The following is a 15,000-nucleotide window of genomic DNA, read 5'->3' on the forward strand; positions in this document are numbered from 1 at the left end:
TTACTGTCATTTCATCTCCTTTCTCATGTTAATAGGTGTTTGTGTAAACAGATAAATTAACCAATTGAATCCAGATGCTTCACTGCCATCATGTGGCCCAAAATACTGGCATTAGATTTACGTGAGCATGTGATGAGACTCCATGCCTCTCTGCAATCAAATTTTCTTTTTTTTTCTGCATAAGTGTGTTTAGCTCTTTTGCCATTTACCACTTCGTATATTTGTCATTTGATTTGCGTTATCCAGATAGCAATAGTGTTTTCCTTGTTATTGGTGTTATAAAAAAAATATTATTATTATTAATATTCTGTAATACAAGTGATGCTGGTCAGGACAGCCAGGAATAGGATCCTCCGCATGGAATAGTATCCTCCCTTGATTTGGCACTATTCCAGTCATGGCTAACCAGTGGTACATTCCTCACTCGTTTATCAATAGAAATAATGCAAAATCCCTTCCTAAATGGCAAATGAGGCTAATCACACTCCAAAAGGTTTGAGTACTCATGACGAGTCATTCCTGTCATGCTGGTCTTCAGTGGGAATACTCCTAATGGCAGGTATGCATTATCCCAGCCCATAGCCAAATTTTCCCATTCACTTCACTCACCACTTAATCCCTCAATGACAGTATTAGAAATCTTTCGCCATCACTTACTGGCTGTTTGACCCGGGAATCTGCTACATGTAGAGGAACTTTCCGCTCGAAGCACTCTAGCATGTCATCACACATATAGCTGTACCCAGCAGTTCAAGCAGTTTGTTATGACTGTTATAGGCGTGGCCTGGCACTACCGGGTTAAGCTAAATTTTTTCATGATGTGGTGGTTACATCATCTGGATCTTAGGGTTTAAGATGAAATTAAGTTGACTTTGGGATTGTGTTGCACTTGTTAGTGTTTCAGTCCAGTAACAGTTTTATATGAACATGAAAGGTTAAAGAAGATTTTGTTTTCAGGGACAAGAAGGTCATCCAGCTTTCCTCAAAGTCAGTTGCAGTGCCGGTTTCTGGTGCTCATGCTCGGAAAGTCACTGTTGTCAAGTCATCAGATGGAAGAATAATAGTTAAAGCATCTGAATCAGTTGAAAATGAATCGACGACCAAAACTCTGACAACCAGTGCGTCTGTGGTAACTCCAAGCAAACCTGTAGTAATAAGCAGTGTTAAACCTTTGAGTTCACCTGTTAGCTCTACTAGTAAGTCTGAGGAGCAAAAGAAGGAGGAGACAGCTCCTCCCAAAGGCAACCCCAGCAAAAGTGTGCCTGCCAGTCCTAGTACAAAATCTGTTGAGGAAAAGAGAGATGAATCTCTTGCCTCGAAGAGTACCCCAGCAAAGGAAATTAAAAAGGTAGGCATGAAGTGTAACCAATTACAGCTTTTTATTTATTGTAATGTGAAAAAATTTTCTTTTGCAAGTTCAGACTATCCAGAATGTGACACAGAAGGTGTTACCCTAAATTAGACCATTGTCTTGGGGTTCTTTGCAAATTCCTCCAATTAATTTCAGACACCAGCAAAATCCCTGTCTGCTGAGAAGAAGAAACCAGACCCATGCGAAGTCCGTGAGAACATTCGCAAGGGCCTGGCAGAATGCCTCACTAACCGTGCCAAAGGTGCAGAAAAGGAATTTACTCATTTGTCTGAGAACGACATAAAATCTCTTGCAGCTGCAATTGAGAAGGAATTGTACAACTTCTTCGGCAAGGTTAGTTGAATTGCATATCTTAGTTATTTTAGAAGGTGAAATAATACTTTAAAATATATTCTATATTTTCTATTTATACATTATATACTTAAATGGATTCATAAGTAGTGATCATGATAATATTAAAAAAGAATTGAAAAAAGATTGTATGCTGAATACAAGGGGGTTCAAAAAGTTTGTGTAAAAAGAACAGTGTGAAAAATGGTTTCATTAACCCATATCTGACGGGTAGCATTCATAGAGGCTGGGGCCTTGCTGCCGGGGGCTTATATCGTCGCCCTAGCATGCGCGACCACTCATGCCAAATACCAGCATCCCATGCCGTTTCTTCATAATACTGCGAAGATATGTTGTATTTTCAGTTTTCATTATTTTTTTAAAAGTCTCCACTTGCCAAACTTCCTGATAAATCGAGACTAAAGGGTATTTTTGTTGTTATATAGACTCCATAGTTGATCATTATTCAGTCTATAGTCCGAATAAAATAAGCAGTGTGCGGCATCATGGAGTTGAAATCGTCGGTTTGTTGCATTTTATTTATTTATTTATTTATTTTATTTTTTATTTTTTTTATTTTTTTTTTTTTTTTTTTTTTTTTTTTTTTTTTTTTTTTTGCATGGTAAAAATGAGAAAGTGTTAAAACCGACTTAATCACACTTTCAGTGGCAGAAAAATAATCTTTTGCCATGATTGTAACAAAAAAAAAACTCATGGCATGTCCATACATACTCTATGGCATGTGCGTATGTGCCCCCGGCAGATGGTCCCGCCATTCCATGGCATGTGCGTACATGCCACCCATCGGCAATGGGTTAACGATGTTTATTTTTCAAACTTTGCTCCATTAAGGTAGATACACTTCTGCAAATGTTGATACCAGCCTTGAAGTCTGTCTGAGTAAAACTGAGGGTCATGTGATCTGAACCATGTCAAAGCAGCTCTTTTTGCTTCTTCAGCCAATGGAAAATTAGTACCTTTCAATTATTTTTTAAATTTTGGAAACTAAAAAGTCAGTTGGGGCTAAATCAAGGCTGGATGTCAAACAATTTCTCATCAAAATTCACGTAGTTCAACTCTTGTCTGCCGAGCACCATGAGGGGTTACATTGCTGTGGTGAAAGAGAACGTATTAATGCAGTTTTACAGGGAGTTTTTCTGAGATTTTTTGGGACAGTTTTCTCAAAACACATTCATAATAAGCAGTTTTAATTGTTTTCTTGCTCTTGAGGAAGTCAACCAGTAAAATCCCCTCTGCATCCCAGAAGACAGTGGCAATTAGATTTCCTCTTGAATGCACATATTTTGCTTTGACTGGTCCACTTCCACCCCGGGGCAACTAAAGCTTTGATTGAATTTTGTCCTCGGGTCATACTGGTAGAGCCATATTTCAGCCTGTTACAGTGCTCTGCAGAAAGCTTCAGATTTCTCATCCCACTTGTCCAAAATTTCCATTGAAAGGTCTACCCTTGTTTGCTGCTGATCTGGGCACAACAACCTAGGGACCCATCGAACGGAAAGCTTGCTTAGCCCCAAACTCTCCACCAGAATTGTGTGTGCAGAACCCATGGACATGTTGCAAACCGCGTCATTGTTTTCCCCACAAACTGACATTGATGGCCTGCCACTGTGGGGCTCATCTTCAATTTTGTTTCTTCCACTTCTGAAATGACTTATCTATTTGTAGGTTGTTGATTTCTTTGGGGCATTGTCACCATAAACTTGTTGCAGAGTGTCAATGATATATTCCCAACCAAGTTTCACCATGAATTTAATGTTTGTCCTGGCCTCAGTTTTGGTGGATTCCATGTTGCTTTGAATGGTACCTGACTTCCAACTGGTGGCGATGTGTTATTACCTGTATTTAAGGGTTCATGTTTGAATATGTTATAAGACATTGGAATGTTCAGGTGCATTGAAATCAAAATCCATCCATTTGATTTTTAGTTATGGACATTTTCCACAAATTTTTTGAAGACCCCTCACATATATCTTTCACTGTATTTGAACATGACAGAGTATAGATATTTTTGTTAATGTTTTTTTGTTGTTGTTTTTTCTATATCTTGGCAGGATGTAGGCTTTAAGTACAAATCTCGCTATCGAAGCCTCATATTTAACATCAGAGACACAAAGAACAGTGGCCTTTTCCGGAAAATTCTGAATGGCACCATATCGCCTTCCAACCTGGCAAAAATGACCTCCGAGGAGCTGGCTTCAAAAGAGCTGGCGGAGTGGAGAGAGAGGGAGGAGAAGAAGGTAATAGTGTATTCTGCATGGAAGAAGAGAGAGAAACAAGCAAAGAATGTATATATTTGCCTTTAAAGTTGTGTTAGACATGATCTACTGATAATGACTTTATATGATTATTTTTCTACTTATTTCATTATATTTTTTAAAAGATACCTAACATTTAGGCTATGACAGAAGACTAATTTTTGTCCATTACTTTTATGTATGTTCCTAGCACACATAGTTGATAAATTTATCATTCTTATCACAGTTTATAGTTTCTGTAGGTGTAGATTTGCTTCCTTAGGCATAGATATAAATTTTTTAAAGCATGTTTGTTAAAGATGCAGGTCTGGTAAGGAGGAAATGCAAGTGTTGAATCATGACAGACATTATTCTCATAAGACAGAAACAAAAGAAAATGAATTCACCAGATGATGAGTAATTTATGGTAAATTGGTTGTGTGTGACATCAGCACCATTTCAAAGTGAACTCTCCTTGTATTACAAAACTAGTTCTCAGCAACACAGAGTGTGTGAGTGTGAGTGTGTGTGAGTGTGAGTGTGAGTGTGGTGTGTGTGTGTGAGTGTGTGTGTGTGTGTGTGTGAGTGTGAGTGTGAGTGTGAGTGTGTGTGAGTGTGAGTGTGAGTGTGAGTGTGAGTGTGAGTGTGAGTGTGAGTGTGAGTGTGAGTGTGTGTGTGTGTGTGTGTGTGTGTGTGTGTGTGTGTGTGTGTGAGAGAGAGAGAGAAGAGAGAGAAGAGAGAGAGAGAGGTTGCTTTCTAAGTTCATATCTTTGTGATATTTCATGATCTTTTTACCTTTCAGGAACTTCAAGCCATTGAGAAGTATGAATTGGATATGATAGCTTTGGGTAACCAGTACATCATGAAGTCCCACAAGGGAGAAATAGAAATTGATAAAGATGAATTTATAAGGGACAAAGAGAAAGGTTTGTTATTTTCATATTGCAAATACAAATGCATATTTACATGTAGTAATACTGATGATAATTCTGAATTATTGAAATATATATATAATGAATATAGAAAAAAATATTGTGTAATACTTTAGTATTATTATCATTGTTATTATTTATTGTTTGTTGTTGTTCTTAATATTCCTATTGTTATTTTTCATGACTTTGTCGCCATTAATAGTGTTTATCCATATTAACATTCTTATCATCATTGTAATTAAATAATTATGGCATCTCTACTTACAGCACCAGAAACACTGAATTCACTTCCAGCAGAGAATCTTGGGGAAATAGTGGAGGACACTTCTGCAGGCCACAAGAATCACATATTCGACCGCAACTGCAAAATTTGTGTGAATCAGTCAGACTCAACAATTACATCGGAAGACCTTGTACGTTATTTGTTTTAGTTTATTTAGTGGCTGTTTGTTATTTTTACTATTATATAATCATCATTGTTATAACTAAATGCAGTTGAATACATAATAAAGCTCAGCATTTTGGCAGTTGAATTAAGTGGTTTTGTTACTTTAGATGAGACATTCAAATTCATTACTACAAGTTCATAGCTCTTTTCTCAAGGTACAGTGTGATATTTCTCTGTAGGGTGTGAATTACTAAGTGTTATTTTGCAAAATAAAAAATTCCAGCATTTCATCAGCATTAGCAGGGCAGCATCCTGTCCTTTGTTGTTTACTCTTTTCCAAATCATGAGATTAATTCATAGCTTTGAAGAGTTAACCATTTGCTTTTTCTCTTCTGAATGTGATGATTATTAAAGCCCTTCCCCTCTTTCAGAAATTGGAAAAGAAGTTGGAAGAGGGAGATAAGCACAAAAAGGAGAAGAAGGACCACAAGAACAGAGATTCAGAAAAGATAAAAGATAGAAAGGACAGGCACAGTTCTGACAGGGAGAGAAGAGAGAGGAAGGACTCCACAGATAAGGAAAGACACAGGAGGAAGAGTGTAGATAGTGAGAAAGAGAGAGATAGGGATAGAAAACATAAAGATGAGAAGGGGAGGGATAAAGGCAAAGAGAAGGACAGAGACAAAGATGATAAATCAAAGAGTAGAGATAAAAGTAAAGATGAAAAGCACAGTGACAGAGACAAAGATAGACACAAAGAGAAACAGAGAAGCAGCAGAGATGAGGAGAGGGAGAGACACAAGAGTTCTAGCGGTGATAAAGATAGAAAAGAGAAAGAAAGAAGAGATTCCAAGGACAAGAAAGATGACAAGGACAGAAAGCATAAAGACCGACATAAAGAGAGGAGAGATTCCAAAGACAAAGATCGGAAGCGGAGAGACAGTGAAAAGAGTGACAGAAAAAGGAAACACAGTGAATCTCGAAGTGAAGACAGGAAAAGAAGAGACAGTGAAAGAGACAGAAGAAGAGACAGTGAGAAGGAGAGACGGCCATCTGAGGGAGAGAGGCAAGAGCGGGAAAAGGAGGAGGTGAGCACTAGTGAAGATGTCGTGCTGGACATAACCACCTTAAGAGGGAACAGCCAAGTCCAGCTAGATGCCGATGTTGAGGACACACTGCCAACCTCAACTGTCATGGGGTGAGTGGAGTGTTTAGCAACATTTGTATACAATTTATGTTTGCTTTGGTATTTTTACACTTTGTTTTATATCCTTATTATTTGTTTCTCTAACCCCAGAAGGTATTGCTGTCGATGAAATAATAATCATAGTATCCAGCTGGAAATTATAAAAGTTTATATCAAGTGATTCAAAATGTAAAACTAACTTATTTAAAATCAAACCTTAACATTTAACTTTTTTTTCTATATATATATTGTCTTGGTTATGTCACATTGAGAAGAGAGAATTGGTGTTGGTTATTTTCATTAAAGTCAGACATTTTCTTCTCGGATTGACTGCCAGATTCATATTTGAAATATGACAAAATTTAAGTTTTCAAGGTAGTGCATAAAAATGTATTAAAGCATGTAACACAACAAGCCATATGAATTTGGAAACCTGTGGTTGAATGACTGTTATGGGTGAGTGTGATCTCCAAATTCAATAATGCAGGAAATATTGGCATACTTTGATGGTAAAGCTTTAAGCATGTCTTGTGTTTCCAGTTAACTTGTCTGTAGAGTAACAAATATTCCCTTGTGAGTAGACCTTTACTGTACAAGTGACTTTATAGCCAAGGCACCTCATCTATTGCTAAAGCATATTGGGCAGTCATCCTGTAAGTGACATTTATAGTGAAAAGAGATTGAAGTAATTGGTAGTGGCAGTGAAAAAGTAAATGATATTTAAGATTGCAATTAGTATTATAGTTTTTCATTATTGCTCAACAGCAAACTGTTTGGATCAAATCATAAAATTTGCTTTACCTTTACAGGAGTCCAGACACAGTGGAAGTCAAGGATTATAGTTACACTCCCCCCAGCAGAGGTGATGGATCTCCGTTACCATTCCCCAGCAGTCCCTCCTTTCCTCCTCTTCCTCCAGACTCCCCTGAGTATATTCCCCCCTTACCAGAGGAGGACCTCCCTCTGCCACCTCCTCTGCCTGACAGCCCCAGAACACCACCCCTTCCTGAGGAGGTTGACCTTGGCTCCACTCCTCCATTACCCCCTATGGACGATGTACCTGACACACCACCACTGCCAGACCAGGATGCGCCTGCCACGCCGCCCATTCCTGATGACGACATTCCCGCCACTCCACCACTGCCAGATGATTACTTGTCCCTTATCAACGAACGATCAAACACTCCCCCCTTGCCAGGGTCTGGTGTTGATCTCCATGGCAAAATCTCTTCCTCTCTGGGACCACGCAATGCTGATGACTTGAACAGGCTAACGCCGCCCCCAGTAGGATCCAGCAGCTTATCCAGCAGGAGTGGGCCACCCCCAAAGGTTATTTCTGCTGAACCGATGACTGTATGGAAGGGTATCATCCACATGCCAGATGTGGCCAAGTTCTCAGCTTCTGCTTTTGAGGTAAGTTGGAGGACACAGCCAGTGTTAGGCACAGAGGCCTAACTTACTTGTAAGGTACTAAACAAAGGTGCTGTGCAAGAGTCAAGGGATGCCAGGTAGTGCTTTAGTATCCATAAATGCTTTCTGGAGGCACTTAAATATGTCACAAAACTGAAATATAATTCATCAATCACCTTGGAACAGGTTAGTATTTGGCAGCTAAAAAGAGGCAGATATTTCCCAGAGATGCCTTTTTTTTAGTCAAAAGTGAAATGTTAACTCATTTTTACTGAATTTTGGCATCTGGGTGGCTGTGAAATGTTAACAATCAGATACTACATTGACAGCACAGCCACACACAGATTTTTTTCTTTTTTTCTTCTTTCTTTTCTTTCCTTTCCTTTTCTTTTCTTTTCTTTTTTCTTTTTTCTAACCACTTTATACTTAGTTGATTATTATAGCCCCCACTTGTGTGTGTGTTTGGCCTAGTATCAGTCTTGAATTGGCATTTGTGAATACTGAAAAATTACCCTAAATCCCACTTTCTCTTTGTATAATGTTCTCTTTATCTCATGTTCTTTTAATTTTCTGAGGTCGTTGTCCAATACAGATGGAGGTGTGGCCCTAGAAATCTCAACATAAATGAGTTTTTGAGGTTTTATACAGCACAATAAATTAGTTTATATATGTGTTCATAAGGACACTACTACAAAAACAGTCTGTTTCAAGCTTTACATAACCAAAAGCTGGAATATAGAAGTCAAGGAATGTGATAAACTGAAAGATAAGATATGAAAATCTTCCTATATCTCTTCAAATAATTTTGTATTATGTTATTAGACATACTCAGAAGCATTGTATGAGCTAATATGGACACTATACTACAAATTCAATCTATTCTAACTTGTATAGCTGAGAAGATGGAATATACAAGTCAAGTACAGTAATATTACCACCTTTGTATAACCCAAAAATCTTGCCTTAGTAAAAAAAATAAAAATAAAACTCTCCCTCCCTCCCTCTCCCTCTTCCTCCCTCCCTCCCCCCCTCTCTCTTTTATATGATTTACTCTACCAAAAGGTGAGAACGATTTTTTATCAAACTTTTATCAACAGGTGTCTGGAAAAGCGCAGTTCCTTCCTGAAGATGTACCAAACTCTGTTGAAGTTGTTGGTCGTATTGCACCTGAGACTGTGTGGAGCTACATTGCTCAGATGAAGAAGAGCGGATCAAAGGTGATTTACTTTTCAATGTGTGGATAAGTTTGCCCCAAGAAATATTCTGTATTTGAATTATGAACATAATACTTATGCTTTCAGTATTATTACTATGATTAATATTTTTTGCATAGATATTAGATATTAAACTTTAATTCAATATTTATTAATGTTATTATACACATTTATTTATATTTGATACAGATAATTACTTTAAAGTAATGGGGATGTGAAATGTTTCTTTTTCTGGTATTATCCTTAGATGATACCATTTTGATATAGCAACTAATATTTAGTTCCAGATAAGAGGCAATTTTTTTTAAACGTACTTTCAGGAAATTCTTGTAGTGCGTTTCCAGCCTGCAAATGAAGAAGAGAAAGTGTCATACATTGCTCTCTATTCCTATTTGTCATCCAAGAAGAGGTAAGAAAGAGCAGACTTCTTCTTCTTCTTCTTCTTCTTCTTCTTCTTCTCTTTTCTCTTCTCTTTTCTCTTTTCTCTTTTCTCTTTTCTCTTTTCTCTTTTCTCTTTTCTCTCTTCTCTTCTCTTTTCTCTTTTCTCTTCTCTTCTCTTCTCTTCTCTTCTCTTCTCTTCTCTTCTCTTCTCTTCTCTTCTCTTCTCTTCTCTTCTCTTCTCTTCTCTTCTCCCTCCCCTCCTCCTCCTCCTCCTCTTCTCCCTCCTATTTCTAAATCATGGTAATTACTTTCATTACATGCAGTTGGGCTCACGATTAGCTGCTTTCTTGAGAGGAGTAATTAAATAGGAGGTCATTAATAATTTAACCAGTTTCTAATATGTGTTACAGTATTCCCTCAGAAACATGAAGTCTGTATAATAGAAGGTACAGTCACAGTAAAGTTGAAATTCCTGTTTAATGAAGAGGTGTACTGAGAATAATTAATGCTCAAATGTGTTCGTCCAATAATGAGGGCATTAGACTACAAAAAGGTTTTGTCTAAAACAAAAACAAAGCAGAAAATTAAGGAAAAGCAAAAAAGTGAAGTATGCAACTTGCATTTGTAAGAGACAAATGCAAATAACCCTGTTTTGTTATTGTAATACGCTTATGGGAGAGCACGACATGATGATATAGAAAGAATATCTTAAAATATATTTAATATTAAGGTATGAAACTTTCCAGATCAATAGGCATTTGTGTTGCTTGCAATGTGTGCACACAACAACAAATTGTAGACATCATTACACTGAAAGACTCGATCAAATGGATAGCAACCTTATTTCTTAATGTTTCACTTTTCTTTTTGGACTAAATAGTCATTTGATATCTTTAGATACACATATGAAGTATTTGGAAAAGTCCCCATAGATCATGGAATGTCACCATGACACTATAACAGTGTAATATAAGTTGTAGTTTACAGTTTACTCCCATTTCTTCATATTTTTAAAGATAATTGCATGATATCACCTGCAAATTTATCCTAAAATATATCCCCTGTTAGCCTGAGTAAATCAGCTTGAATTTTTATTTTCTATAAATATTCATTAACAAAATTTATTGAACAGAGATATGGCTTTTCAAAGATGTGACATAGGTTTATCCATCTTATTTCTTTCCCAGTTATAAAGATTTGTGCCCATCTTACTGACAATCATTTTATAGTTTATGTACCAAAGTAATCATTTTCTTTGGGCATATATTGCTTTCAAATGTTGTGTTTGTGTTTGTCTTTGATTAATTTCCTTCTTTGACTCCTCATGGTGATGATGGAATAATAACACTCAACAGGAGATGAAAGTAGCACTAAATAACTTAAGATAAACTGATACACACATCACTAATTGATGGAATGCCACTGGCAGTTTTCCCTCAATAATAGTTGTCAAGTGTAATATAGATTTACTCTTAGATATTTCACAGGAAAATTGCTTTATTCTATCAATATATTACATCCAGACTGTTATGTCCTGATTTTTTTTATATGATCAAGGTGGTTTTAGTTAACTCCTTGGCCCAAAACCGGGGCATCGGCTTACTTGAGTGGCCACTCTCACTGGTGTGTGTCTTGTAGGCCGGGTACACACAAACACTCATGGGTAGTGCCTTGCCTCCCCTTTGCAATGTTATCTCTTTTTCTGCATAAACATTTTTAGCCTTTTTACTATTTTCCAGTATCTATATTTGTTATTAGATATATAGTATCCAGATGGTAATAGACTGTTTTCCATGCACAGAAACCATATTATTTCTCTAGGTCATTGATTCCTAAACAAGGGGACGAGAAGTCAACTGCTTAAAAGTCATTGTTTAATAATAATAATAATAATAAAATCAATCCAAGAACAAGTATTTGCTGTTACATATGTGCAAAGTATAATTGTATCAGTTTTTCTATTTAGTTAGCTCTCCTCACACTTTTTGAACACATCACTGATAACCACACTGATGTTATTGAATGACTTATCACAACATGTATGTTCATTTCAGTTTCATAAGTATTTCCAAATATTATATGCCATGTTCTCAATTTACTTAGTTCTTGAATCTGAATCAAATGTTAACTAACTTTAGTTCCCTAGTGAAATGTGTCATATATATATATATATATATATATATATATATATATATATATATATATATATATATATATATATATATATATATATATATATAATATATATATATATATAATATATATATATATATATATATAATATATATATATATATATATATATATATATATATATATATATATATATATTATTTATATATAGTAGTTGTGTATGTGTGTGTGTGTGTGTATATTAGTTTTATATAGTAGTATGTTATTGTGATTGATATATTGATATGATTGTGTGTGTGTGTGTGTGTGTGTGTGTGTGTGTTTCATTTATTTTAATCCAAGAAAGAATCTTTGTTTTCCTAAACAGTGCTAAGATATAAATTGAAAAAATATATAATTTCATATAAATAAGAAACAAGTTGGTAGGTGATGCCTGTGGGTCTTATGGAATCAGAGAGGTGGCATCATGTAAGATAGTTTGGGAACCACTGCTCTAGGTAGTTCATAACTCAGTGGAGTAATAATAACAATAAATAACATGTTATGTCTTTTTTTTTCACATAATAAATTTTCTGTAATACAACTTGTGCTGGGATAGGAACCTGAGCTTCAAAATAGTGTCTTCTCTGGATCCAGCACTCTTCCAGTCATGGCTCACGGATGGTACATTCCACATTCATTTACCAATAGGAATAATGCGAGAGCCCCTTCCTAAATTCCCACTGAGTGTAATCCCCTTCCAAGTACTTTGTGCACTTGTGATTCATTCCCATCACCCTGGCCTTCAGCCAGATTTCTCATAATGGCATCTTCCCATCACCCAGACCCTCAACCAAATTTTCCCTCTTTACTCCAACATCAGATTCATTCATTTACTCCAAAGTTTGAAATAAGGCTAAAAATCACATCGGTAAAATACATCACTTTCTTGCCTTAGAGTAGCACTGAATACAACTATAGAACCAATATATAGCTTTTTAAATATGTATATATCATCCCACCTCTCCTTTCAAACCATGCCACACAAAAAAGACATTGACATGTACTTGTAAATAAATCTTTAATTTTCTGATTGTCTGGTTGTTTTATGTGGAGGGGATTATCATTCAAAGATAGGGCCAGATTCAGGAAGCCTCACTTCATAACTTACTCTATGAACATGCAATTTATGGGTTACATATATTTTGATTAGAAATAGTTTTATTTGGGGGATAAAACAGTAAACAGTTATTTTAAAGGAAGCTCTGTTACTACAACATAGTTAATTTCTTTTATTTTCTTTTAGGTATGCAGTCATTGGAAACTGTGAAAAGTCTGTCAAGGACTTCTATATTGTGCCTCTTGCATCCCATCAGCCAATACCACAGGTAAGGTTACTTTATTTCCTCTGCAGGTTGTTGCTCTCACTTGTTATTTCAGAAGTTGCATTTCTATGGTTTACACATTCCCATATATTAATTCAGGTAGACAAAGTGATTTATAGATTAGGATTAGTTCTTATGGGTATTGATAATCAAACAAGAATGAGAGTATTTAAGAGGGAAATGTTGGAAAATATCCTCTTTATTGGAATTTTCAGATATATATAAGAGTAACTTAACCCTTTCCCGACGGGTAGTATTCATAGTGGCACTGGCCTCGCTGCCAGGGGCTTATATCGTCGCCCTAGCATGTGCGACCACTCATGCCAAATACCAGCATCCCATGCCGTTTCTTCATAATACTACGAAGATATGTTGTATTTTCAGTTTTCATTATTTTCTAAAGTCTCTACTTGCCAAACTTCCTGATAAATCAAGACTGAAGGGTATTTTTGTTATATACACTCCATAGTTAATCATTATTCAGTCTATAGTCTGAATATAATAAGCAGTGTGCGACATCATGGAGTTGAAATTGTCGGTTTGTTGCTTGCTTTTTGTTTGCTTTTTTTATATATATATATATATATATATATATATATATATATATATATATATATATATATATATATATATATAGTAAAAATGAGTGTTAAAAACGACTTAATCACACTTTCAGTGGCAGAAAAATAATATTTTGCCGTGATTGTAACAAAAAATAACTCATGGCATCTCCATACATACACCATGGCATGTACATACATGCCCCCGGCAGATAGTCCCGCCATGCCATGGCATGTGCGTACATGCCACCCGTCAGGAATGGGTTAAAAGCCCTTCCCTAATGAAAAGTCCAGTGGTCCAGGGAGTCTTGTAAAGGTCATTGGCAGTTGTGAGAGGAAGAGAAAGAGGAGAGAGTAAGAGTATGAATATAAGTGATTAACCCTATGTGCTAGGATGGCATAATAGACATCCACTGTTAGTTTAGTTTGTTTATTGTGTTTATATGGTTCCATAGTCACCAAGGAGTCAATTGTTATTACTATCTATTTCACCAGTGTTCCCTTCTTCAAATGTGAAAAAATTACTCTATATTTTTTATTGCTAATAGTATTTTTACAACATTATAATTATCATATTGTCAGTGATGATAAGAACAGTACTGATTTTAGTAGCATTAAAAAATAATAATAAATTGCAAATTGAAGGAATGGGAAATCAGGTGGGTTGCTCATTGACTCCTTAGCGGCTGAGCAGAAGCAGAAAATATCGACTAGTCAGATCTCAAAGTAAATCTTTCATAGATCAATATTTGATAGATACTTTCCATTCTGCTTTCTGTTTATCATTTCAGTATTCTCTTTGCTTATGCCAGCAGACATTTTGTTGCTAAGAAAAAATAAACTGATGCTCAGTATTGAGTTACAAATCTTCCTCTGTAAATTTCCCTCATTTCCTTTTTTAGTGCAGTATATTAGAGGCTTGGTCTAGCTGGTACTAGTGTCTGTTCTTGTGATGAGACTTAAAGCTGTTTATTTAATTAGATATTACCATATATTTGTGTATTCTAACCCATTCATTCCAGAAATGCATCTGTACATACACTGTCCAGTGAGATTTTCTTTATACATAAATGACTTTAGAAGTGCTTATTCACTAGGGGTCAGTTGCTAGGCCTACCAGGCCTTATATATTTATCCCCTTCCTTACTTATTTATTTTTATTTTTTATTTATTATTATTATTTTTTTATTTATTTATTTTTTTCTCTCTCTCTCTCTCTCTCTCTCTCTCTCTCTCTCTCTCTCTCTCTCTCTCTCTCTCTCTCTCTCTCTCTCTCTCTCTCTCTCTCTCTCTCTCTCTCTTTTCTTCTTTCTTTCTATTGATTATGGTAAAGGTGATATTAACTAAATGAGTGGTGACTTTCCATAACATGTGGCTTATAGGCCCAGTCTGCACAAACACTCATGGGTGGCAGCAAAACTCCATGCCTCCTCTTGAAGTGCTGTTATGCATAAGCTGTTTTTGCTGTTTTGTCTT

General features: G+C 36.0%; 1 protein-coding gene across 4 annotated transcripts in view; it reads left to right on the top strand.

Annotated features, from left to right (window-relative positions):
• Nucleotides 1-15,000, top strand: part of LOC119595106 (death-inducer obliterator 1-like) — a 76,715-nt gene that overhangs the window by 47,347 nt on the left and 14,368 nt on the right. For all 4 annotated transcript variants that reach the window (XM_037944248.1, XM_037944252.1, XM_037944251.1 and 1 more), the window contains 10 exons: nucleotides 958-1,348; nucleotides 1,508-1,705; nucleotides 3,775-3,960; nucleotides 4,760-4,883; nucleotides 5,157-5,302; nucleotides 5,709-6,475; nucleotides 7,273-7,876; nucleotides 8,971-9,090; nucleotides 9,408-9,496; nucleotides 12,886-12,967. In XM_037944248.1, coding sequence (XP_037800176.1) covers nucleotides 958-1,348; nucleotides 1,508-1,705; nucleotides 3,775-3,960; nucleotides 4,760-4,883; nucleotides 5,157-5,302; nucleotides 5,709-6,475; nucleotides 7,273-7,876; nucleotides 8,971-9,090; nucleotides 9,408-9,496; nucleotides 12,886-12,967 — 2,707 coding nt within the window. The remainder of the gene's footprint in view (nucleotides 1-957; nucleotides 1,349-1,507; nucleotides 1,706-3,774; nucleotides 3,961-4,759; nucleotides 4,884-5,156; nucleotides 5,303-5,708; nucleotides 6,476-7,272; nucleotides 7,877-8,970; nucleotides 9,091-9,407; nucleotides 9,497-12,885; nucleotides 12,968-15,000) is intronic.

Source organism: Penaeus monodon, chromosome 35 (genome assembly GCF_015228065.2).
Source record: "Penaeus monodon isolate SGIC_2016 chromosome 35, NSTDA_Pmon_1, whole genome shotgun sequence".
Taxonomy (NCBI): domain Eukaryota; kingdom Metazoa; phylum Arthropoda; class Malacostraca; order Decapoda; family Penaeidae; genus Penaeus; species Penaeus monodon.